This window comes from Podarcis erhardii (assembly GCF_964252035.2).
Source record: "Podarcis erhardii genome assembly, chromosome: 14".
NCBI lineage: Eukaryota > Metazoa > Chordata > Lepidosauria > Squamata > Lacertidae > Podarcis > Podarcis erhardii.
In genome coordinates this window covers 48306025-48333146 of record NC_138503.1, presented here as the reverse complement: position 1 = coordinate 48333146, position 27122 = coordinate 48306025, and the positions used below count along the sequence as shown (strand labels likewise).

At 46.8% G+C, this 27122-nt stretch overlaps 1 protein-coding gene across 1 annotated transcript in view; it reads right to left on the bottom strand.

Moving 5' to 3' along the window:
• Window positions 1-27122, bottom strand: part of FLII (FLII actin remodeling protein) — a 55048-nt gene that overhangs the window by 25007 nt on the left and 2919 nt on the right. The window contains exons 2-14 of the mRNA XM_081839560.1: window positions 20620-20730; window positions 19579-19650; window positions 18528-18608; window positions 17601-17686; window positions 15194-15355; window positions 14240-14343; window positions 12681-12856; window positions 10400-10557; window positions 8805-8889; window positions 7584-7731; window positions 5297-5430; window positions 4200-4412; window positions 1287-1466 (exon numbers count right to left, since the gene is read on the bottom strand). Of these exons, the coding sequence (XP_081695686.1) occupies window positions 1287-1466; window positions 4200-4412; window positions 5297-5430; window positions 7584-7731; window positions 8805-8889; window positions 10400-10557; window positions 12681-12856; window positions 14240-14343; window positions 15194-15355; window positions 17601-17686; window positions 18528-18608; window positions 19579-19650; window positions 20620-20730 (1710 nt within the window). The remainder of the gene's footprint in view (window positions 1-1286; window positions 1467-4199; window positions 4413-5296; window positions 5431-7583; window positions 7732-8804; window positions 8890-10399; window positions 10558-12680; window positions 12857-14239; window positions 14344-15193; window positions 15356-17600; window positions 17687-18527; window positions 18609-19578; window positions 19651-20619; window positions 20731-27122) is intronic.

The following is a 27122-nucleotide window of genomic DNA, read 5'->3' as shown; positions in this document are numbered from 1 at the left end:
AAATACCATGAAAATCCCTGAAACGAGAAGTAATCAACTAGAAATATTATCTTATAGAAATAAACTAAATAATAAAGATCAAAAAGTTTAAGGGAAAAATGAGAAAAACCTAGAATTGAACAAAGCCTTAACGGGATGCCAGCTACAAACCTCGTTTCACTGAACTATTCAGTTTCCTCAGAAGGAAATAGAGAAATCATAAACCTTAAATGACCAAATTCAAAGAAAGGGGATAAAACTCCCAAAAATTCTGAAGTATTATAATCCTAGCTCGACCTAGGTGAAGCAAAGCGCAGTAATAAAGGACTGAGGACTCAAAGGTACAGTTTCTAAAACTGAGTTTACAAAAAAGGTTTGAAAACCTAAATGGCAAATTTTAGACACAGCCCAACTGGAAGAAAGCCAAGCACCGTAATAAAGAGTTGAGGACTCAGCTGTGAATTTTTATGTATTGAGGAATGGCAAACAGAGATGGTAGAGTACGCAGAATTAGCCCGGCTGACTGGACAAATAAGTGAGCAGCACAACCAGAGATTCCAAAAAGACTGGAAGAAATTTATAACTTACCTTGAGAAACACTGTTTACATATAAGAACCCTGGCAGGTTTGAGATAAACCTTACAACGTATAATTGTTGGAGCGTTCTATATGAGATAATAGAAAGAGCTATGTATAGATATGAACAGTATGCTGATATAAATCAATGTGTAAATATTATAGTGTGGAAACAAGAAAACCAGAAGAAGGGTAGAGGGAAGTGAAATCCTGAGAGTTTTAGGCTACTCATATTGTAAGAATGAATAAATATACAGTGGTGCCTCGCAAGACGAAAAGAATCCGTTCCGCGAGTCTCTTCGTCTTGCGGTTTTTTCGTCTTGCGAAGCAAGCCCATTAGCGGCTTAGTGCTATTAGCGGCTTAGCGGATCAGCTGATAAGCGGCTTAGAAAAAGGGGGGGGGGGAAACCCACAGGAACTCGCAAGACATTTTTGTCTTGCGAAGCAAGCCCATAGGAAATTCGTTTTGCGAAGCACCTCCAAAATGGAAAACTCTTTCGTCTAGCGAGTTTTCCGTCTTGCGAGGTATTCGTCTTGCGGGGCACCACTGTATATGAAAATCAATAAAAACAATTGCAAAAAAAGAGGTTTTTTTTAAAAAAGCTGAAAGGGGATAGATAGATAGATAGATAGATAGATAGATAGATAGATAGATAGATAGAGATAGATAGATAGATAGATAGATAGATAGATAGATATAGCCAGCAACCTGCAGAGAGGAAGGAGCTTACCTGGCTGAACTCGTCACTCTCGTCTCCCATCTCCTCCCGGATGCTGCGGCATTCAGCGCCCAGATAGTTGCGCAGGTTGACCGCATGGATGGCAGAGCAGGCTTTCTTGTCGAGCGTGGCTTCCTGGCCAATCCAGTAGTAGATCTCCCAGTTCAGTGAGCCGTTATCGTCTAGGAAAGTCTGGGGAGAAGAAATGTTTGCAGCTGGACCAACAGGCAAGCTCAAAAACAAACCTTCCCTGCCCTCAAGGTCGCTTTGGGTTAGGGACCTGCGTATGGTGGCATCAAACCAGGCACAGTTCAACTTTTGTCTACTCCTGTGGCAAGGGCAGGGCATCCATGGACCTCCAGATGTTGTCAGACTCAAACTCCCACCAGCCCCAGCCAGCAAGGCCAAAGGTACGGGATTATGGGAGCTGTATGTTTCCGAGCACAATTCAAAGTGTTGGTGCTGAACTCGGCCCAGTATACCTGAAGGAGCGTCTCCACCTCCATCGTTCAACCTGGACCCTGAAGTCCAGCTCCGAGGGCCTTCTGGCGGTTCCATCACTGTGAGAAGTGAGCTTACAGGGAACCAGGCAGAGGGCCTTCTCGGTGGTGGCGCCCGCCCTGTGGAACGCCCTCCCATCAGATGTCAAGGAAATAAACAACTATCTGACTTTTAGAAGACATCTGAAGGCAGCCCTGTTTAGGGAAGTTTTTAATGACTGATGTTTTAACGTATTTTAAATCTTTGGTTGGAAGCTGCCCAGAGTCACTGGGGAAGCCCAGCCAGATGGGCGGGGTAGAAATAATAAATTATTATTATTATTATTATTTAGTCCTGACAACATCTGAAGGGTCACAGGTTCCTTATCCTTGGGAGATCATGGCCACCTTCACAATACATGCTTAAATGCTAGAATGCCACTTTAAACAGCCATGGCTTCCCCCAGTGAATTCTGGGAGCTGTAGTTAAGTGTGCTGAGACTCCTATTATGAGGGCACCCCTTAACAACTCTCAGCCCGCTTAGCAAACTACAGCTCCCAGCTTTAGGGGAACCCGTGACAGTTTAAGGCTCAGGACTGCAATACCTCAAGGTTCGCCTCTTTCCCATATGAACGGACCTGGACCTTGCGATCATCTTTCAGTCCTTCTGAGGACTGGAGGGCAGCAACATGAGAAATGGCCTTTTCTGTGGTGGCTTCCCGTTTGTGGAACGCTCTTCCCTGGGAGAGTTCGGCTGGCCCCTTCATTACTTATCTTGAGGTGCCATGCAAAAATATTCTTCTCCCACACTAATTAAACAATCTATAGCCTTTTAAACTGTGTTGGGGTGTTATTGTTTATTACTTTGTTAAACATTTTTGTGTTTTCATATTGCAAACCGCCCTGCGATCTTTGGATGGAGGGAAGCATAGAAATCTAGTAATAATAATAGTAATAATAATAGTAACAAAAGAATAATGGCAAGGAAAGCCGATGGAATACGCTGAAATGGCGAAGTTGACTGGAAGAATCAGAAATAAAGACAACAGAGACTTTAAAAAAGAATGGGAATCGTTTATGATATATTCACAGAAGCACTGTAAAAAAGTCGACTCGTGGATGAAAGGATCTAAGATTTTTGACATGACTGAGAATTGTATAGCCAGGGACGGAGAACTTCAAAGTGTTAAGATCAGCAGGCGGAAAATATGAAAACGAGAAGAGGCAGGAACGAAGATTTTGAGATATGCTTCAGAGGTCCAGACTATGGGGAGCCCAGAAAAATTAATAATTACAATTTGGACTATAATTGGTCGTTTGTTTGTTTTTTTAGTTTATTATTTTTAATTGGATTATGATTTGGATATGTTGATTGGCTGTTTTTATTGGAAAATCAACAAAAATGATTTTTTTAAAAAAAAAAGTAAAGAAGGCGACTCACTAGCAGGGTTTGAGTAAACACTTACAATTAAGAAAATGAGTATAATCGTTAAAAGGCAATAATTGGGCAAATAGCAAAACGTAAGATGTAATTTGGATATATGGTATGCTATAAAGATAATAAGAATATAACAATATTTAATTATAAAATTAAGGTAGAACAAAATAGGAGAAGCAAATATTTAAAGAATCAGAAGAGGAAGTTGGGGGAAGTCAGGGGAGAGTGGTGGGGGAAGACTGGGGTTTATATATTCCTTTTGTGATAATGTTTTTTGTGTTAAATATAAAATTGCAAAACTTAATAAAATAAATAAAATAAAATAATACTGGTAAGGTGGCATCCTAGCACATCCTAGTTTGGTGTGAGTGAGGCCCATGAAGCGACGGACAAGCAAGTCTCCTACCTCGCAGGCAGCGGCGTAGCGTGGGTTGTCAGCACCCGGGGCAAGGCAAGTAATTTGCGCCCCTAACCCCTAACCTGCCGCCGCTGCCAGCTTCTTCTTGCTGCTGCCTGGGCTGGGGTATTTACGGTAAGGTAGCCACGGCGGCGGTGGCGGGTCCGTGTCAGGTGATCTGAGGCGAGTTGCCGCTGGCGCTGCCGCCCAAACGACGCCGCTTGCCCGGAGGAGGAGGAGGGCAGAGAGGCGAGGAAAATACAACATGGCCCAGCAGCTGCAGCAGCAGCGGCGGCGGCAGCGGGGCTGTGAGGAGGGGCTGCTTGGCGCGCCCTCCGTGGCCCTGACGCGCGGGGACCGCGGTGAGCGCTGAGAGCCGCTGCCTGCCGGACGCCTTCAGCCCGGACGCGTGCACAGCTCGTCGGTTCCACGAGACATGGGGCTCTGCTACAGCCTGCGCCCAGGCTCTTTGGCGACTCTGGAGGCGGCGAGCGCGCCCCCTCCCCAGATGTTGCGCCCGGTGCGGCCGGCCCCCCCTACACCCCGCACGCTACGCCACTGCTCGCAGGGGTGGTTGTGAGGATAAAAACAAGATGTCTGCCCCCCTCACCTTCAGGACAATGTAGCAGTCGGCCTCGTAGAACTTCCCATGAAAGGTCTCGTCCACCATTGTGGGCACAAAGTTCTCGATCTGCCAGACGGTGACGCCAGGGAGCTGCCCCACGTCCTCCGTAAAGAACTCAGAGTAGTTGAGCTGAGGCTTCTCCAAACTCTGATCCCAGCGGCGGGTTTTCAGATCCGTGTACTTTGGGTCTCCGTTCTCCTAGCGCGGAAAGAAAACAGAGGGAGAGAGAGAGTTAGTAAAGGATCCTAACAGCGATAAGAACAAAGAATATATTGCCATCCCGCGCTGAACTTATTTTTTTTTTAAAATAGTTTTTATTAAGATTTTACATTTTTTAACATCAAAGTATCATAACATATAACAAAAATACCACCCCCCAATTTCCCCCTCCTCTCCACGACTTCCCTCAGTTTCCTTTTCTGTTTTGTTGGTGTATTATCTCCTCCTGCTTATTTGTTATTTCTTATTCTTTATTTTTTTAAAAAAGTTACAATTCTTCTCTTTTCATTTTAACATCAACATTCTATTTCCTACATTTGTTTTGTTAATTGCAAGTGTTTAATCCAGGCATTGGCAAACTCGGCCCTCCAGATGTTTTGGGACTACAACTCCCATCATCCCTAGCTAACAGGACCAGTGGTCAGGGATGATGGGAACTGTAGTCTCAAATCATCTGGAGGGCTGAGTTTGCCTAAGCTTGGTTTAAATCAAACCCTGCAAGTGAGTCCATTTCTTTACATTGATTCTGTAAATATGACATGAATGGTTCCCCAGTCTTTCTTAAAATCTCTATTGTCCTTATCTTCCCGTGCTGAACTTTAAACGGCCATCACAGCCTCTTGTGGAAGTGAGTTCCCCAGATTAACCCAGAAATTCTTTATTTTATCTGTTCCGAATTTCCGAACGTTCAGCTTCACTGGACGCCCAAAACCTCTTGCGTTAAGAGAGAGAGGAAGAAAATATTTCCTTCCTCCACGCCATGCAGAGTTTTATAAACGCCTCTTCCTTGCCTTTTCTCTAAGCTAAAGAGTCCCAAGCGCTGCAACCTTGGAGTCACTCTCCATCGCTGTGTGTGTTCCTACCTCCAACTTCTTGTTCTTCTCTTGCGCCACGTCCGACATCCCCTTCAGCACCTGCTTTGCCTGATCATCCTGCGACGAGTCTTTGCGTCTCCGCAAGCGCATCTTTCGTGCCATGGGGTCCTTTGGGCTGCTCCCTAGGAATAGAAAGGGGTGGGGAGAAACAAATAATTTTAGGAGATGGAAGATAGCTTTGAAGCTCCCACAAGAATCGCTTATACACGCAGTTTCTGCTCTCCGAACACAATGTGTTCTCAGGAGATGGTTTATCAGGTGAGTGTTCACATAACAAGTCAACGATTCCCACTAATTCCTATGGGGAAATGTCTAATGCGTTCCTGATCGCAGAATTTTGGCCGCAAAATGATGGGGGAAAAACCAGGGAGAATTCTCTGAAACACTGCAGAAGGCAAACAAGGAAGGGAAAAGATGCTCTCTTCTTTATTCAACCTGCCCCCCTTTTCTCCCCTCTCTATCTCCCCCCATGATTTCCAGTAGACCAACAAGACACAAAAAAGTAAAGCTTGTTTAAGGCTGCTTATTTCTTTACAGTACTGCACACAGGTCTGGCTATTTGGATCTCTGAATCCGAGGAGCATATGAGGTTTGGGTACTGATCTCTCATGTTTGGATAAGTGAATTTTTGAATAACAAGTGTTTGGATAGTGCACGTGTGGATAGATATTCAACGGTCAACTTACATAGGGGTTAGTGCATAGAGCCAAAATCGTGTATAGTCAAAACACACTTTTCTCTGATCAGCCCAGAACTGGCCCTACTAAACATATTCCAAGACAATAATGCCCACTCACATCACAAAGAGCTCATAACCCACCTACTCTCAGCAGCCAGAAAAAACATAGCCAGACACTGGAGAGACTTGTCAGGAGTAATCATGGACCAATAGTACCAAATAATATGGGAAACAGCCTTATTAGAAAAACTAACCAATAAACTGAAACTGACATGGGGGCAAATGGAAGAAGATGCCTTCACCCCAGTATGGCTCCCCATTATCACATACACAGCCCAACAAGACGACAAGAATCCACCAACAGAATACGAATCAATATGGCTAACCTGATTCAAAAACACCCACCCACCCCACTCACACACGAAAACTAAGTTCACCACAGCCAACCACAAATGAACAACCGCACCCTAGGCCAACCCCAACCTCTCTCACCACCAAAGGAACACAAGCGAACAGTCAAGAGAACCCGCACAAGCGACGCTGACACAAAACCCCACACATACATTAAGTCAGTGTTTCCCAACCTTGGGCCTCCAGATGTTTTTGGCCTACAACTCCCATCATCCCTAGCTAGCAAGACCAGTGGTCAGGGATGATGGGAATTGTAGTTCAAAAACAGCTGGAGGCCCAAGGTTGGGAAACACTGCATTAAGTAACATAGAAACATTGCCACCCGACCCCACCCCCACTCCCACTCACCTATCCCCCCTCCACCTCTTTCCCCCTTTTCCTCCTAATGTAACACTAATGTTTCAACAAATGAAACTGATCTGTAGAAAATGTAACTTGGAAGAAAAGAGACATTGCACATACCTTTGTAAACCAAGAAAACTTTAATAAAAACAAAACACACACACACACACACACACACACACGACTACAAACGAAGCCGCACACAGCCTCTCCCAGTTGTGCGTGGCTAAAGAGGAAGCCAAGACAGACAGCGGGATGGATCCCCCTGTCTGCCTTGGCTTCTTTGCAAATAACCCCAAAGGTGTTCAAGCTTTCCAGGGGTCAGAAAATGTAACTTGGAAAAAAAGAGACATTGCACATACCTTTGTAAACCAAGAAAACTTTAATAAAAACAAAACACACACACACACACACACACACTTTGCACCTCTGAACACTCTCCCAGGTGAGTGCAATGGTGGGTGGGAGAGATGACTGACTCCACACTCCCCCCCTTTTTTAAAAAGTTCGGCACTTTTTTCTGACAAGCACGTCAAGCTGAATTTGCCCAACTTGAATGTGCCGAAGTTGTGAGTTGACTGTGTATTTTAAAACTTCTGAGTCTTTCAAACACAAACCGCCAATTTTTTTTTAAAAAAATCTCCCAACTGGTAACAGGCCTGCTGAAATTAACGGACCTACAGTCAATTGCTCAGGTCTTATTAATTTCAGCGGGTCTATACTCTGTGTGGTTTTAACACTGGACGCAATTCACTGGTAGCAAACAAGGCAGTTTATCATTTGCTAGGAAGGCGGGGGGGGGGGGAATCGCAAGGCCAGGATAACCCGCAGTACCAAACTCACCTGCCCCGGCAGCTGCTACGGTGGCAGGGGAGGCCCCCGCCAGTCGCAGTTGGTTCTGGAGGGAGAAGTCGATGTTGTACCACTCAGAGGTCCTGTCCACCGGCTTGGGGGGCATCACCAGGTTGGGGTTCTCACGGACATCAAGGATCTGCAAGAAGGAAGGGCAGGAAGGGGCGATGGATTCACAGAGTGGGGGGGAAAGGCTATTCAAGTCAAAGGCAGCTACGGGAACGAGAAACACAGGAGCTCATCCGCATCCTGCTAGGGCCCACTTTGAACAGTCATGGCTTCCCCCAAAGGATTCTGGGAAACATTCGTTAAGGGTGCTGAGAGTTGACCCCTATTCCCCTCGAAGAACTACAGATCTCAGAGTCATTAATCAGCCACTGGGAATTGTAACTGTGAGGGGTTAAATCAACTTCATATAGGATTTTAGCTTCTCACTTTTGGCCCATCGGGGCCAAGTGGAGTCCCACAGCATGAAATATGATAATAATAATAATTTGTTATATATACAGTGGTACCTGAGGTTAAGTACTTAATTCATCTCAGAGGTCCATTCTTAACCTGAAACTGTTCTTAACCTGAAGCACCACTTTAGCTAATGGGGCCTCCTGCTGCCGCCGCGCCGCCGGAGCATGATTTCTGTTCTCATCCTGAAGCAAAGTTCTTAACCTCAGGTAATACTTCTGGGTTAGCGGAGTCTGTAACCTGAAGCATATGTAACCTGAAGCGTATGTAACTCAAGGTACTACTGTCTACATACACACACACACACATATACACACACACATATATACACACACACACACACACACACACACACAAACACATATATATACATATATATACCCCCACCCATCTAGATGGGTTTCCCAGCCACTCTGGGCGGCTCCAAACAGATTATTAAAAATTTCCCTAAACAGTGCTGCCTTCAGATGTCTTCTAAAAGTCAGATAGTGGTTTATCTCCTTGACATCTGACAGGAGGGCATTCCACAGGGCAGGCGCCACTACCGAGAAGGCCCCCTGCCTGCTTTCCTTTAACCTTACTTCTCGCAGGGAGGGAACTGCCAGAAGGCCCTCAGTGCTGGACCTCAGTGTCCGGGCTGAATGATGGGGTTGGAGACGCTCCTTCAGGTAAGATGTTGATCCCTTTTCTTACACGCCCCCCATCCCAACTCCCAGGCCCTTCTGTCAGCAAGGACCCCCCTGGCCTCACCTCAATGTCTGTCAGAAAGTGCACGGCCTCAGGTAAAGTGACCAAGCGGTTCTTGTTCAAAACCAACTTCCTGAGCTTGACACACCTGTGGAGAGAAAAAGAGATGCTTACTGTCTCCCTTCGAACCAGTCAAGTCATATGGAGAAGGGCCATAGTTCAGTGGCAGAGCATCGGCCTTGCATGCAGACGGTTCCGGGTTCGAATCCCCAGTAGGCCCAGGAGGGAGCCCTACTCAAAACCAAACATGGCAATAATTCTGGCATCTGGCAAATAACATAAGGGCAGCATGTCAGGTCAGGCCAATGGGACCATGTTCTCACAGGGGCCAAGCAAGCAGGATTTGAGGAAGAGATGCCTCTACCCTCGTGTGGTTTCCGACAACCAGAAGCATTGCTGCCTTTAATTGTGGAGGCAGAGCTTAGCCATTGAGGCTTGTAGCCACTGATAGCGTTCTCCTCCATGAATTTGCCCAATCCTCTTTTAAAGCCATCCACGTCGGCGGCCGTCACCGCCTCCAGTGGCAGTGAGTTCCATAGTTTAACTCTGCACTATGTGAAGGAGGGCTTTGTGGTCTGGTCTGAATGGACATCCATTGGACATCCACAAGCCCTAGTGTTACGGGGGCGAAAAAGTCTCTCCATCCACTCTCCAATGCCATGCGTAATTGTATAAAGGCCAATCATGTCAGCTCTTTGATGCCTTGACCCTAAACTATCTTCCCTCCGGGGAGTTCAAGGCAGTGTATGTTGTTCTCCCACCCTTCCCTCCACTAACAACAACCCTGTGAGGTAGGCTAGGCCCTGAGAGTGTGTGTTAACTGGCCGAACGTCACCCAGCAAGAATCATGACCGAGGGAGCGACTTCAACCCTGGTCTTTGAGGCCTGAGGTCCAACACTGTAAGCATTACCCCACCACTGGCTCTCATTCCAGGCTTTAAAACTGCTTAACCTTTTAAGCCTCTGAGACTCAGACAAAACTGCCCTTCCTATTTATTATATTTTATCAACTGTTATTTGCTGGGGGGGGGGGATCCAATGTGGCGGTCTTTCGCTTTTATTGCTCAGCTCCTTGAGAGAAGCATGTGTTGAAGGCTGCACGACAGAAATTGAATAAAGGAAAATAAATATTACAGGCTTGCCCCAAAATTGATGAATTACAAGCTTTGGGTTCATAGGTAGGTTGAAAGGGACATTACAGTGGTACCTCTACCTATGAACACCGTTCGCACCCCGGAAAGTCTGTAAGTACAGCACTGCTTCTGCACATGCACAAAGTGCGATAGAGCGCTTCTGCACAAGCGCAGAGTGCGCAGATTGCTTCTGCGCGTGCAGTGACCCCGGAATTAAACACTTCCGGGTTTGCCACGTTCATAACCTGAAAAGCCGCAACATGAAGCAAACGTAACACAAGGCATGACTGTAATTGTTTCCAAGGTAGCCGCAGAACAATGCTGATTTACAGGAATCGTCTCTGCCTGGAAGCACATTGGCCAAAGTCATATAAAACCATGTCTGTGTACACGGCCAATCATGCAGCTAGTCCCCTGGGAGGAAATACTGTGCCTCAGGGCGACTTGGAGGAGGGCTTGGCATACCTGCAGAGGCTTTCTGGAATCAGTTCCAAGTTGTTGTTTGCAGCCATGAATTCCTCCAGGGAGACCAGCTTCCCGATCCCCGAAGGAATGCCGTCAAAATCCAGCTTGTTGGAGTTCAGGTAGAGTTTCTTGAGCTTGGTCAGCTTACAGATGGCCGACTAGGGTGGAAACACATGCAAAGAGTCAAGCAGAGCAAGGGAGATTTGCTCATGAATTCATTTGTTGATTCATTCATTCATTAACTCGCTCATTTTAAACACTGATTTTCTGCAAGGTTGGGCACTGAAAAGAGTTTGGTGCCCCCATATATATATCTAATTCAAAATATAAACAGTAGTAAATCCCAAAATAAAAGTTTATTTTTCAAAATGAAACAAAACCTATAGTAAGATGGAAAATAATGTTTATTTTCATTTATTTTTGAAAAATGCTCTCTTACTTTTTCTAACTGCAAAATCTTAAATTAGATCCTCAAAACTAATCTTACGTCATGGGTAGGCAAACTAAGGCCCGGGGGCTGGATCCGGTCTAATCGCCTTCTAAATCCGGCCCGCGGACGGTCTGGGAATCACCGTGTTTTTACATGAGTAGAATGTGTCCTTTTATTTAAAATGCATCTCTTGGTTATTTGTGGGGCATAGGAATTCGCTCTCCCTGCCCCCAAATATAGTCCGGCCCCCCACAAGGTTTGAGGGACAGTGGACCGGCCCCCTGCTGAAAAGGTTTGCTGACCCCTGTCTTATGTAATACACCTCCTTATATACCATATTTTTCGCTCTATAAGACACACCAGCCCATAAGACGCACCTAGTTTTTGGAGGAGGAAAACAAGAAAAAAAAATATTCTGAATCCCAGAAGCCTGAACAGCAAGAGGGATCGCTGCGCCGCGATCCCTCTTGCTGTTCTGGCTTCTGGGATAGCTGCAAAGCCTGCTTTCGTTCTATAAGATGCACACACATTTCCCCTTACTTTTCAGGAGGGGAAAAGTGCATCTTAGGGAGCGAAAAATACAGAAATGCTTAGCACAGATAAGGCATCCAGCCTGCCTTGCTGCATAGCTGTTCCGTTGGGATTTTTAACATACTTAAACTGAGAAAATGAATGCTTGGCCATTAATGACCGCTGATGTTAAAAATCCAGCAATGGAAAGTTTATGTGGTGCCGCCACTTCCCTTGATGCCCTAAGCCTGGGCTTATTTTGCAAAATGGTTAATCCAGCCCTGCTCAGGCTCTCCCTGCTCAATAACCCCTGTTGCCTCTTCAGTTTCCAACACCTCTTTCCCGTCTTCTCCCTCCATTCATTGTCATCCCACCGCCAGTCCCTGGGCTCTGAGCCTTCTTTCCTTGGGGGCGTTCCCCAGCTGGCTCCTCCCACCACCCCTCTGTGTCCAATCAGTTCGTGACAGTCAGAACGCCCTCCCTGCTAAAATATGCGACACCTCCATCAGTATTGGCATACTGCCGGCTCCTGAAGACACACCTGTTTAGGCAAGCATGTCTTCCTGATCTAATTACAGTGGTACCTCGGGTTACAAACGTTTCAGGTTACAGATGCTTCAGGTTACAGACTCCACTAACCCAGAAATAGTACAGTGGTACCACAGGTTAAGTACTTAATTCATTCTGGAGGTCAGTTCTTAACCTGAAACTGTTCTTAACCTGAAGCACCACATTAGCTAATGGGGCCTCCTGCTGCTGCCACGCTGCTAGAGCATGATTTCTGTTCTCATCCTGAAGCAAAGTTCTTAACCTGAGGTACTATTTCTGGGTTAGCGTAGTCTGTAACCTGAAGCGTATGTAACCTGAAGCGTATGTAACCCGAGGTACCACTATACCTTGGGTTAAGAACTTTGCTTCAGGATGAGAACAGAAATCATGCGGCGGCAGCAGGAGGCCCCATTAGCTAAAGTGGTACCTCAGGTTAAGAACAGTTTCAGGTTAAGAACGGACCTCTAGTATGAATTAAGTTCTTAAGCCGAGGTACCACTGGATTCGGATTGCTTTTTCAGCTTCTTTAATTGCTATGCGTTTTAAGTGGCTGCCACAGACTCCCAGCTCACTAAGCCCTGTTGCCCCTTCAGCTTCCGAAAACTCCTCCTCGCAGTCTTCTCCCTCGTCTCCCTCTGACCACTCGTCGTTGTCCCACTGCCACCGACCCCCTGGCTCTGAGCCTTCTTCCCTTGTGGGTCCCCAGCTGCTTCCTCCCACCATTCCTCTGCGGCCAACCAGTAGCATGGCAGAGCTGGTGTCCCAGTTACCTGGACGGGGAACGCCACCTACCGGCAAGGAGGTAAGCTGGTTCCTGGACAGATTGAGGGTCTCCAGCTGGCACCACTGGTCAATGCAGAGGGAGAGCTCTCCAATTTGGTTGCTGCTGAGATTGAGGCGCCGTATGTTAGACAGGGTGTAGAGACACTCAGGGACGCGGGTCAGGTCATTACAGGAGAGGTCCACATCTGAGCGTAAGAGGAGGAGGAAAGAATTAAAGTGAGGCAGAGGCAGAGTTCAACGAGGGTGGGTTCTGGGTGCAACCCACGTGGGCTACAGGGTCCCAGAGGAGCCTCATCACAACCTGGTGCCCTCCAACAGTTCTCTGCACCCTTAACACAGTACAGCTCCCAGAATCCTTTGCAGGAAGCAAAGCCTGCTCAAAGTGATACAGTGGTGCCTCGCAAGACGAAATTAATCCGTTCCCCGAGTCTCTTCGTCTTGCGGTTTTTTTGTCTTGCGAAGCAAGCCCATTAGCGGCTTAGCGGCTATTAGCGGCTATTAACGGCTTAGCGGCTATTAACGGCTTAGCGGCTATTAACGGCTTAGCGGCTTAAAGAAAAAGGAAACAAACTCGCAAGAACTCGCAAGACATTTCGTCTTGCGAAGCAAGCCCATAGGGAAATTCGTCTTGCGGAACGACTCAAAAAACGGAAAACTCTTTCGTCTTGTGCGTTTTTCGTCTTGCGAGGCATTCATCTTGCGAGGTACCACTGCACCTAGTGCTTTAAATTGTTTGGTGTGAATGTGGCCCCGGTCTGTGAATTTAGTTCAGGAACCTAGACGTTTCCTTGGTGCAACCCTAGGCATGCCTAACAAAAACAATCCCATCAAGTAGTAGTAGTAGTAATAATAATAATAATAATAATAAATAATATTTGTACCCTGCCCATCTGGCTGGGTTTCCGCAGCCACTCTGGGCGGCTTCCAACAAAGTACAATCATACCTCGGGTTGAAGTTGCTTCAGGCTGAGCGTTTTCGGGTTGCGCTCTACGGCAACCCGGAAGTAATGGAACGTGTTACTTCCGGTTTTACCACTCGCACATGCACAGACGGTCAAAATGACACCACGCGCATGCGCAGAAGCGGCGAATCATGACCCACGCATGCGCAGACGCAGGTTGCGTTCGCTTCAGGATGCGAACGGGGCTCCGGAACGGATCCCGTTCATATCCAGAGGTACCACTGTATTAAAAACACGGTAAAACATCAAACATTAAAAACTTCCCTAAACAGGGCTGCCTCCAGATGTCTTCTAAAAGTCAGAGAGTTGTTTATTTCCTTGACATCTGATGGGAGGGCGTTCCACAGGGCGGGCGCCGCCACCGAGAAGGCCCTCAGCCTGGTTCCCTGTAAGCTCATTTCTCGCAGGGTCAGGAACCGCCAGTAGGTCCTCAGAGCCGGACCTCAGTGTCTGGGCAGAACGATGGGAGTAGAGACGCTCCTTTGGGTAGTTCCATGAAACTTACTTCCAGGGAAACATGCAGAGACCTGCAGCCTCGGGTTCTCCTTTGCAGGCCGCTCAATGCACGGAGCTGAGCCCATTCACACATTTCCTTGGGAATCATACCTGAGAGATTTGACAAGCCTTCCAAGCTTGTGGGGAGGTTGCTCTGGGTGCGCTGTGTGTTCCTGAGGTGGAGCGTCTGCAAGGCCACCATTGCTGGGAGTTGCCTTCAGTTGAAAGAGAGGGGGAAAGAGGACAATAACAAGATGAAACCCTGAAGGATTCTCAGGTGTTCCCCATTCTTGCCTAAAAAAACCTAAAACTTATTGTGGCATAAGCTTTTTGTGGACCAGGGGCCACTTCTTTAAATGCAAGACAGGGCTATTGTCTCCTTCAAAGGTAGCCCCACGTAGAGCGCATTGCAGTAGTCCAAGCGGGAGATAACCAGAGCACGCATCACTCTGGCGAGACAGTCCGCGGGCAAGTGGAAAGTACAGTGGTGCCCCGCACGACGAATGCCTCGCAAGACGAAAAACCCGCTAGACGAAAGGGTTTTCCGTTTTTCGAGGCGCTTCGCAAGACGAATTTCCCTATGGGCTTGCTTTGCAAGACGAAAACGTCTTGCGAGTCTTTTTGCTCCCCCCCCTTTTTCTAAACCGCTAATAGCCGCTAAGCCGCTAAGCCTTTAATAGCCGCTAAGACGCTAATAGTGCTAATCCGCTAATAGGGTTGCTTCGCAAGACGAAAAAACCGCAAGACGAAGAGACTCGCGGAACGAATTAATTTCGTCTTGCGAGGCACCACTGTATACACCCTGGTGTGCCTGAGCTTTGCCCCCCCCCCCCGCCCCGATCACACTTTCCCATCTACATTCCCAACCATGAGGACTAAGCACCTTTGCGTTTTGAAAAGCGCCAAAGGATACCTGACAGCTTCACGGTGCTAAGAGCCTGCCCCTCCAACCCCAGTTCCTTTGCTCGAACACACAGCAAAATGAGCGCGACTGCAGCCGCGGAAAGACTGCAGGACGCCTGCTCTCGCTCTCCTGCCCCCTTCCCCAGCTCCCAGCCGCCTCACCTGAGCTGCGCATGCAGGAGAGGGTTGTTATTCAAAATCAAGGTCTGCAGGTGCACCAGGCGCCTCATCTGGGGGGGGAGGCTCTCCAGCTTGTTGTCGCTCAAATCCAGGTAGAGCAGGTCTGTCAGGTTGATGAACAGCTGGTTGGGGATGTTGTCGATGCTGCAGGGAGAAAGGGAGAGGAATGGCACACCTTGTCAGGCAGGTTCCAGCTACCGGATAGCTGGTTAGGCGAGGAAGCTTAATCACAGCTGGAGATTGGAGATATCAAGGGTGGGCTGGAGGGGACCCCATTCTGCACCAGGCCTTCACATCTGAACAAGAAGCTCAAAATGGACAGCTATGATTATATCACTGCCACCTTATCACGGAGGGAGAATCTGCAGCCCTCCAGACGTAGCTGCAAGCCACCTGCCATCATCCTCAGCCACTGGCCATATTTGCGGGGGCTTATGGGACTTGGGTCCCATTAATAAGGGCAACCGGTTTAGTCACTGCTCGCTAGGATTATATTCTTGCAACTTTTAATTCAGCAAAATAAGCAGGAAACTCTGGGGTGAAACAATAGAAATATTCTCCATTAGAATGCATTGGCTAAAACTAGTACTAAACTCCTAGATCAGGCATAGGCAAACTCCCGCCCTCCAGGTGTTTTGGGACTACAATTCCCATCGTCCCTAGTTAACAGGACCAGTGGTCAGGGGTGATGGGAATTGTAGTCCCAAAACATCTGGAGGACCGGAGTTTGCCTACGCCTGTCCTAGATTTTCAATGGTTAGTTAGCTCTCCAAGCTCCAACAACGAACTTACTCAGCGCTCTTGGAAAACCAATACAAGTTTCACCTTAAGGGCAGGCAAATCCCTCCCACACCCATTTCTGGATCTGCTATTAGTGTGGTTTCTGTGGCCAAACTGCCACACTCGCTTTTTTGTAGGCTTTTGAGAATAGTTAGGGATTCCTTCACTCTTCAGATCAAGGCTTGCATTTATTTGCTGCCTTCTTTCATTGTAATTTTGCTGTCTGAAGCAGCATTTATCTACAGTGGTACCTCGGGTTACAGATGTGCTGAATTCGGAAGTACCGGAACGGGTTACTTCCAGGTATCAGCGCTCGCACAGAAACACTAAATCAGGCTTTGCGCATGCGTAGAAGTGCTGAATGACCCGTGTGTGTGCGTGTGTGCAGACGTGATGCTGTGGGTTGTGAACGTGACTCCTGCATGGATCAAATTCGCAACCCAAGGTTCTACTGTATTCGGTTCCCTTCGTTATAAACAAAGCTTTCTTTCTCTCCCCCCCCCCTTTTTTGCGAAGTAACTTATTGTGGGCATGAGACTAATTTAATGGAAAATGCACAAATGGCAAGACTGACAGGAAAGATCAGAAACCAGGAAGATCAAACAATTTTAAAAGATTGGAATAATTTTTTTTATATACTTAAAAAACCACTGCAGACAGTTAAAATCATTGGCAGGGATACAATGACATTTATAATGTGAAATGAACTTTGGTAACTACAATTATATAACAGATGGAAAACAGTAAAAGATGCAGGAAAAAGAAAAAGAAAAAACTTTCTTTGAAAATGGAACCCATGGAGGGAAGGGAGGAGGTCCGAAGGTTCAAAAGAACCTTTTTATTTTAATGTTTTGGAATGGTTAAAGTTGCTATGTACAAATTCATGTAAAACCAATAAAAAATGTGTGTGTGTAAATATATATATATATATAGAGAGAGAGAGACAGACAGACAGACAGACTAAGGGAAAACACATATTCATAGCAGACACACGTCATAACTCTAGCAAAAGATCCTGAACATCTTGGTAGCATGCGTATGAATACACGTGAGTGCTGGACACACATGTTGGCTCAGACATGTTGGTTCAGACAAATATACCATATATTTTGCTCTATAAGGCGCACCAGACCATAAGACACACATAGTTTTTGGAGGAAGAAAACAAGGGGGGAAATATTCTAAATCTCAGAGGCCAGAACAATAAGAGGGATCGCTGCGCAGCGAAAGCAGCAATCCCTCTTGCTGTTCTGGCTTCCGGGATAGTTGCGCAGCCTGCATTCACTCCATAAGACGCACACACATTTCCCCTTACGTTTTAGGAGGGAAAAAGTGAGTCTTATAGAGCAAAAAATACGGTAGTTTGTCACACCAGTTACTGGAAACCAGAGTTATTGGGGTGGGGCAGGGGAAGTACTTTGCTCTCAGGTTCTGCTTGTTTCCCAGGGGCCTCTGGTTGGCCACTGTGAGAAGAGGAAGCTGGACTAGATGGACCATGGGCCTGATCCACCAGGTTACTCTTATGTTCTTAACACCCCCATTTTACAGAAATGTGAACCAATCACTCCCTACACATTTTTCAAGGAAGGAAATTCACCCCCAAACTTACCTGTTATGTTTCAGGTTCAGCACGAGCATGTTTTTGGCGTTCTCAAGCTCCCGGGGACACTCCGTCAGCTGGTTGTAGCTCAGGTCCTAAGACAAAACAAGGAGAGATGAATCAAAAGGCAGATCTCTGCATTAGGGCTGACCAGCAGCTGCCCAAAAGGTGTTCAAGCTTCCCAGGGGTTAGAAGATTCGAATAGCAATTCATAAATAAGCTTGCAATAGGCAAGATAGGTGGCGAATCACAAACTGTATCAATCAAGTATTATTGATGATGATGATGATTGTTAAGTTGTGGATGAACATATCAGATGACACAGCGATTATTCAAACAGCTCTTGTTTATTCACAGGCCAGAACAGAACTGAACTGAAGGATTCAGTCAGCCTGCTTATATAGAGCTCCACTAGAATGCAACAGTAACCATTTTCTGTAACTATCCAATCACTGAATGTCACTTTCAATCCATATTTGCATATGTGGACCTGAGTGAATACTATCTACAGTATCCCCCTGCTGGCCCAGGGTGAGAACTTCAGTACATAACAATTATTATTATTATTATTATTATTATTATTATTATTATTATTATTATTATTATTATTATTATCTTCCTTGAGCTAAAGAGCTCAAGGAAAGCAACTCCCTTGCTTTTTGCACTGGCCTCGAGTTCTTCCCATGCAGCTAGGAGCCAATCCTAAGTGTCCAACTCGCCTCTTCTCACTCTGATTGGCTCCAATTGGCACAAAGGGCGAGAAGACGCCTTCTCAGTGGCTAAAACGCTCCATGTTCATGCTGATTGGAAGGCTCTGGGATGCCAGAGGCAGAGACCCGTCTGCAGAAAGAGTAACGGGTATTCGACCCCCTGTGACCCTGAACCACTACACCAATGTGCCCATCGCAGCCACGGAGCAATTGGGCCCAAACATACCAACACAGAGAGGTCGTCGAGCTGGAAGATGTCATCAGGAACCCCAGAGTTCTTCAGGCAGTTGGCACGAGCAACAATGGCCTAGAGGAATGTCGAAAGAGGTCAGGGAGACATACCAAGCATACAAGTATTGTATTTATAGCACCTGAACCAGACCATGAAGTCTATCACTCAGAATAAAAGATACCGGCTTCATGGACCACGTTTACCACACTCACTGAGCCTAACGTGGTCTCCCCCTAACAAATGCATGTCATAGCTCAATTTTCTAACAATACCCAAGTACCGAAGAGCATTTTGTTGTCCTGTTTTTAACATTAACATTATAGCTATGACCGCTAGCTCTAAAAGGGGATTGAACAAATTCACAGAGGACAAGGCTCTCAATGGCTACTACAGCCTTCTATATCGGAGGCGGCAATGCTTTCGAAGACCAGCTGCAGGTGGAAAGAGTTTTGCTCTTGTGATCGAGTTCTACCTATGGGTTTCCCACAGGCATTTGGTTGGCCACCTTGAGAACAGAACACTGGACTCCGTGGGTGGGCCTTAGGTCTGATCCAACAGGCTCATCATACGTTCTTAACTTGCCCCTTTTGTTCTTCCGAGGCTGCAATTATGAGGTGGTTTGTGGGGGTTTTTTTGTATTTGGATGGCTGGCTAACGATTACATACATTTGACAGGGCCTAAACCAGAGCCATCAGAGAGGACAAGATGAATCTAGTCATACCTCGGATTGAAGTAGCTTCAAGTTAAGTATTTTCGGGTTGTGCTCCGCGGCGACCCGGAAGTAACGGAGCGCATTACTTCTGGGTTTCACCACTCGCGCATGCGCAGACGCTCAAAATGAGGTCATGCGCATGCGAAGCAGTGAAACGCGACCCGCGCATGCGCATATTATGTTTACTTCAGGATGCAAACTGGGCTCCGGAACGGATCCCTTTCCTATCCAGAGGTACCACTGTACGAGGAGCAGGCCAGCTGCTCTGTTCTGAGCTAGCAGGGCTTCTGAGCAACAAACACGAGGATTTCAAAAAGCATTCGGAACTTTACCCGGAGGCAAGGCAGGCCGGAGAGTTCTCCGTGGAGAGTGGTGAGGCTGTTGTGGCTCACGGAGAGATGTTCCTGTTTGGAAACAAAGAAAGAAAGCACAACAGGTGAGGTTTGTGGACTCGCCTGCCTTGGAAGTTTTTGAGCTGAGGTTGGGTGGCCATTTCTCATGGAGGATCTAGCTGAGATTCCTGCATTGCAGGGGGGTTGGACTAGATGACATTTGGTGGTCCCTTCCAACTCTACAATTTGCCGCAGTTGTTCAGCTGGCTGTGCACCAACACAGGGACTGTATTCAAGCATTGTGTGAATTGTCAAAAACTTAAATAAACGCCAGGTAAGCAAAAGGCAGGGACGCGGGTGGCATTGTGGGTTAAACCACAGAGCCTAGGACTTGCCAATCAGAAGGTCGGCGGTTCAAATCCCTGCAACGGGGTGAGCTCCCGTTGCTCGGTCCCTGCTCCTGCCAACGTAGCAGTTCGAAAGCACGTCAAAGTGCAAGTAGATAAATAGGTACCGCTCTGGTGGGAAGGTAAACAGCATCTCTGCGCGCTGCTCTGGTTCGCCAGAAGCGGCTTAGTCATGCTGGCCCATGACCCGGAAGCTGTACGCCGGCTCCCTCGGCCAGTAAAACGAGATGAGTGCCGCAACCCCAGAGTCGGTCATGACTGGACCTAATGGTCAGGGGTCCCTTTACCCTTACCTTTAAGCAAAAGGCATAAATAATTCCCAGGTAGCCCCCTACTCAGACCCAGACCTGCTCTGCATTCGGCAAAGTCCGTGTGTGGGGTCTCCATACCCTCGTTCCTTGAGCAACGAAACCTGAGCCCAAAGCCTCGTCCTTCCAACCTTGCACATTTGGCGCACATTTTCCCTTTTCTGAAACGGAAAGAGCAACCCACCCGTTTGAGCTGCTCTCGCCTCCCCTTCCCTTTTCCTAGCTCTGCCTGGGTTCCCCCGCCCCTCTTGAGAAATTCCTAATGCTCCAAGTCAGCAGAAAAGCCCCATCCATTCCTGATCTGCCGGCCAGGGCACGCTCCTCACCAGCTTTTGAAGGGAAGACAGCTCTTCGGGGAGGTAGCAGAGGCCGGTGCGGTTCAGCTTCAGCCATCGCAAGCTGGTCATCGACTTGACGTGCTCCGGAAAATAACCGCCCTGCAGGAAGAGGAGGAGGGGGGAAAACACAGGAGACAGAGAATTAGTTATGCTCTAGAACAGGGACTCTTTAATCTCAAGGTTGTGGGTTCGAATCCCACCTTGGGCAAAAAGATCCCGGCATTGCAGGGGGTTGGACTAGATCAGGGGTCGGCAAACTACGGCCTGTGGGCTGGATATGGCCCAAGGGGGTCGTTAAACCACCCCCGCTGGCCCTTGCCACCCGCTTGTTCAGTCCCCGCCGGTGGAAAAGTTTGCCAACCCCTGGACTAGATGTCCCTCCAACTCTGCAATTCTATAATTCCTAGGGGGAGGTGAGCCTTCGATATGTCATTATATTTGTACAGTGGTGTCAGGGGTTCAGGGAGAGAGGCGCAGATGAGGGAGGAGACAGAGAGTGAGGGGGAAGGATTCCAGAGTGACGAGGAAGAGGATGACAATGACCCAAGATTGTCCATGAGTCCGTCCAGTGAATCGGAGGACTCCCAAAAGGGAGCCCCTCTGGTCAAGCCAAGGGAAGCTAGAGGGGGAAGCAGTCAGGAGCAGGGAAACGAAGGGGGAACCCCCAGTGGGAGTTGGAGAGCGAGACCGGCTGCTCCGCTGGAACGGAGTGAGGGGGGAGGAGTGACCAGTGTGTCAGAAGGAGCAGAACAGGAAGCAGAGAGGGGAAGGAGATCAGGGCAAAACGTCCTGCCGGAAGGGGAGGAAAGTAGTATCGAGGGCAGTGTAACTGTCGAAGGCAAAGTCAGGAGCAACGTACGCGCGCCAAGTTCAAAATGGGAGGCGCGCGGAAATGAAGAGAGTCCTGGGGAGGAGCCTGGTCCCAAAGCCCGAAGGAGGGGGGAGGAGGCGCCAGAGGACTCAGCCTCTGGAGAGTCCCGAAGGGAGAGAACACAGGGGGGCAGAAAGACCCTGCGGAAAAGGAAAGAGAGAAAGAGGTGGACCAGTACAAGCCTCTTAAACTGGTGTAGAGGGGGGACCGACTCAGAGGGTACTTCAGCGGTCTAAGCGTAACAGACGTAGAGTCACGGAGCTCGGATGTAAAGCTAATAATGTTCTTCAATTAAAGCTTTTGTACATAAGCTGGAGTGGACTTTGGTCTCTTGTGAGCTGGGACCACGGGTGACTCTGACAAGTGGTACCTCGGGTTACATATACTTCAAGTTACATACGCTTCAGGTTACACAGTCCACTAAGCCAAAAATAGTGCTTCAGGTTAAGAACTTTGCTTCAGGATAAGAACAGAAATCGGGCTCTGGCGGCGCAGCGGCAGCAGGAGGCCCCATTAGCTAAAGTGGTGCTTCAGGTTAAGAACAGTTTCAGGTTAAGAATGGACCTCCAGAACAAATTAAGTACTTAACCCGAGGTACCACTGTATTTCCAGTTTGATTTGGTAAACCTCCCCTGGAAAGGCTAATGTTTGATGCAACCGGTCTGGGGAAATTAATGAGCGGAGGCTTAGACTTGATTTCATCGGAACTGAGTGAAGATGGCGGCTGCCAGCAGCGAAAAGACCTTTGGATTGATTCGGCAGAAACACCAGCGTGTGAGGAGATGCTGCAAACTTATAGAGGGGAATCACAGACATAAAATCCACACAGAAACACATCATTGCTTGTGGGAAAAACTCAGAGGCCATGAAAGAAGGAAGGTTAACAACAGGAAGAATTAGAGGAACCATTGGAAATGGCTATGAAGGTATGAGATGATCAGACCCCTCTGAACTTGAAGCATGGGAAGTCCTATCAAAAAAATTATAATCTGGCAGAATATTTGGATTATTTGATATGTATATGTATAATTTGGAGTATTTAATGTGATTTGATTGGATTGTTAAAGTGGAAAATTTAATAAAAATGAATTTATTAAAAAATGCCTAGACAATTCTATGATTCCAGGGGTAGGGATTATTCGACCCAAGGAGCAGAAGGCCAGAAGCAATTGTTCTTACAACGGCCACCCAGATGCCTTTGGAAAACCTGCAAGAAGCAGGACCTGAACACACAGAAGTCTTTCCTTCTGTAGAAGCCAGAGTACTTGGCTGGTAGCCATTGATCACCTACTCCTCCACGAATTTGCCCAATCACTGCCTCTTGTGAAAGTGAGTTCCATAGTTCAATAGGCCCTGCATGACGGGCTATCCTGAATCTTCCATCTCTGAGCTTTATTGGAGACCCATGAGTTTTATGCTACGAGAGAGAGAGATCCTTTTACCTGTAGACTCTCTGCCTGCCATGCATAATTACCGAATTTTTCGCTCCATAAGACACACTTTTTTCCTCCTAAAAAGTAAGGGGAAATGTGTGTGCGTCTTATGGAGCGAATGCAGGTGGGAGAAGGGACGGACAGGCTGCGTCCGTCCCTCCTTCTGGCTCATTGGAAAGCCAGCAAGAGCCACTGCATTGGGTCACCCCAAATTCACCATCAGATCACATAGCATGTCCATGGCTACAGCTGCACCCAAAAAATCACGCATACACGGTTGCCTGGGGCTGTAATGGTGCAAAAAAGTGGTTACAAAGCACAGATCCAAATAGATCCCCAGGATTTTTGCTTTGGCTCACCCCAAATTCACCATCAGATCACATAGCATGTCCATGGCTACAGCCTGCACCAAAAAAAACCACACATCCACTGTTTCGTGGGGCCACAATGGTGCAAAAATGTGGTTACAAAGCACGGATCCACATGGATCCCCAGGATTTTTGCATTGGGCTACCCCAAACTCACCGTCAAATCACATATCATGTTTGTGGCCACAGCATGAACCACAAAAATCATACATCCACTGTTTCGTTCAGAATATTTTTTTTTCTTGTTTTCCTCCTCTAAAAACTAGATGCGTCTTATGGAGCGAAAAATACGATATATGTTGCTTGCCTTTTCTCTAAACTATAAAACCCCAAACACTACAGCGTTTCCCCCTGGCGGAGTCGCTCCACAACCTTGCAAGCTTGCAACTAGATGGCAGGGTCAGTGTTTTAGGTATTGAGGAGGGGGTGACAGAGATCCAAATTCTTTCCAGCACAGATCACTTGCACACTCGCTGTTCACAGGTTAGTTAGATCATGGTTTATGAGCTGGGCCTGCGTGTCACTGCAAGAACATTCTCAGCCTCCAACCCTATCTCAAAGCTAAGAAACACACCCAAAAAAACACAGCTCATTACCAAATATGACTCAAACGTTATTGCCAGCCCGAGGGCAGCCACACAAAAGTCAAGAAAGACAAACAAAATTGCAAATATAGAAATGGAAGGTGGATGGATGGAGGGGAGACAGAAAGAGTGTTCTGAAACATTCACCATATTTTTTGCTCTATAAGACGCACCAGACCACAAGACGCACCTAGTTTTTGGAGGAGGAAAACAAGAAAAAAAATATTCTGAATCTCAGAAGCCAGAACAGCAAGAGGGATCGCTGTGCAGTGAAAGCAGCAATCCCTCTTGCTGTTCTGACTTCTGGGATAGCCACACAGCCCGCATTCACTCCATAAGATGCACACACATTTCCCCTTACTTTTTAGGAGGAAAAAGTGAGTCTTATAGAGCAAAAAATACAGTATTGATTTTTAAATCAGCTTTCTGGTGGAAAAGCTTTTGAATCATTTTGAATCTACACAGGCCTTTATGACAATTTTTTTTTCAACAATGCTCCTCTGAATTGGCTTATTTTCCTCCTCTATCCCCTTTTCCTTTTGTGTCATGTCTACTCAAGTTGTAAGGCTGGGGTGGGGCAGGGATTCTACTGTTTTTATCAATCTGCACCCCTTTCTGTCTGAAAGGCAGGGTTCAACTTCTTTGAATGAAATGAACAGGAACAAGACCTCACCAATTCACAACCATCCTTCTTGATTCATTCTGAAGTTTTTAATGACCAATAATAATAACAATAACAATGATTTATTAGTTGTACACTTAACATCTGGCTGGGCCTCCCCAGCCACTCTGCGCAGTTTCCAACAAAGATTAAAAATACATTAACATGCCACACATTAAAAGCTTCCCTAAACAGGGCTGCCTTCAGATGTCTTCTAAATGTCAGATAGTTGTTTATCTCTCTGACATCTGATGGGAGGGCGTTCCACAGGGCGGGCCCCACCACCGAGAAGGCCCCTCTGCCTGGTTCCCTGTAGCCTCACTTCTCGCAGCAAGAGAACCGCCAGAAGGCCCTTGGAGCTGGACCTCAGTGTCCGGGCTGAATGATGGAGGTGGAGACGCTCCTTCAGGTATACTGGGCCAAAGCTGTTTGGGGCTTTCAAGGTCAGCACCAACTGTGAATTGTGCTCAGAAACGTACTGGGAACCAATATATGTTTTAATGTATTTTAAATCTTTTGTTGGAAGCCGTCCAGAGTCGCTGGGGAAACCCAGCCAGATGGGAGGGGTATGTATGTATGTATAAATACATAATATGATATGATATGATATGATATGATATGATATGATATGATATGATATGATATGATAATATAATATAATATAATATAATATAATATAATATAATATATACAGTCATACTTCATGTTATGTTTGCTTCATGTTATGTTCTTTCAGGTTATGTCCCATGGTGACCCAGAAGTACCGAAACTTCTGGGTTTCACCGCTTGCGCATTCGCAGAAGTGCCAAATCACACCGCGCACTTGTGCAGATACGGCGCTTCAGGTTGCGCTCTTTTCATGTTGTGAATGGGCCTCTGGAACAGATCCCGTTCGCAACCAGAAGTACCACTGTAATTAATAATATAATATAATATAATATAATATAATATAATATAATATAATATAATATAATATAATATAATATAATATAATATAATATAATATAATATAAATTCTATTTTTATTGTTGTTATTATTATGGGCTTCAGATAGCACGGCAAGGAGAAGGTCCTCTCTCTGCTCAACAACTTGGAGAGCTGCCACTGGTCAGAGCAGACAGAAAATGGTTGGATGGCTTGCAATGGGAGCCTCTTCAAATGCTCAAGCAATTACTTGTTTGCACCGAGGAACCATCACAGATCAAGCCTGCCTTGACACACTGCCTCAGAGCCGTGTGCTGTCTATTGATTCAGTTGATGTTTACAGGTATGAGTCACCGAGTTAGCAAATGGGAAGAAATCAAAGCGATGAACATGCAACCTTAAAAAAGGATGGGAACGCATAAGTAAATTGCAGCTTTTGGCCACAGACTTCCAGCAGCATTTTGGCGGCACACAGTTCCTCCTGCCTCTGGGATATGAAGGAGCAACTAGACCTCTTGCCCAGGGGATTTCCTAGGGTGCTCTGACACTGGTGCAATTCACAGGTGCAAAGTACCATAGAAGAAGTACCGCATTTTTCCGTGTATAAGACGCCCCCTATTTTGGGGACTCCAATTTAATAAAATGGGGGAAGATTGTCCAGAGTTGGTGAGCTTTTTTCAGCAGGGATTGCCGAAAATCGCTCACCAGACTGACCTACGCTGCCACTCACAGGCGTCGCAAAAACCACTTATCGTCTGTCCAGAAGACGCCTATCACCCGACCAATAGTTGCAGCGACCGCCAATCAACACCAGCGCTTGACGCAGCCACCAATAACACGCCCAATAGCGGCTGACCATTTCCAGCTCCCGGCAGGAACCAATCCCACATGCCCCCAGCCACTATCCGTGTATAAGACGACCCCCAATTTTTAACATGATTTTTAAAATAAAAAAACCCTCGTCTTATACACGGAAAAGCACGGTATTTCAGCACTGCAGATCCTGCACTCAGCAGAGGGTTCAGATCCAAAAGGTTTTCCTATGTTGTTATAAAGCGCTAGGTGCACCGACAGCAAGATGACATTGCTACGTCTAATAAAGAGGAGCTTGGATTCTCTTTTTAAAATCAAATATTCCTTAGAAGAGGCAATTGTTTGCTAGTCAGTGTTGCGCAAAAAATTAAGCAAGGAGGCAAGTTTTGCAAAGAGGCAACTTGTAGGCTGTAGGCAGATATATAATCTGATAGATATAGATATCTATCAGATATATAATCTAATCGCCAAACGGCACCTTAAACCTAGGCAACAGTTGCCGCAATGAAATGTCTAGGCGCCTTTTTTCAGTGGAATTTATTATTATTCATTTCTATGTTGCTTTCCGTTGCAAAGAACAAACCTCAAAGCAGCTGACAACGTATTAAAACCTCAAATAAAACAATTCAGAATAAATCAAATTCAAGCTGCAGGGAAAATACTTCTGACATTTTGCTTTCCCCAGTTGCCCACCTGGCACCTGGCGATCCCCCACACGACTGCAAGTGGACCTGTGCCAGTCGCAAAACGTGCCTGGCGTATTTCTGACACTGGCTGTAGGAGTAGGGATGCCATGCCGGGAACATCGCAGACCCTGAGATTTCAGAGCCCCAACCT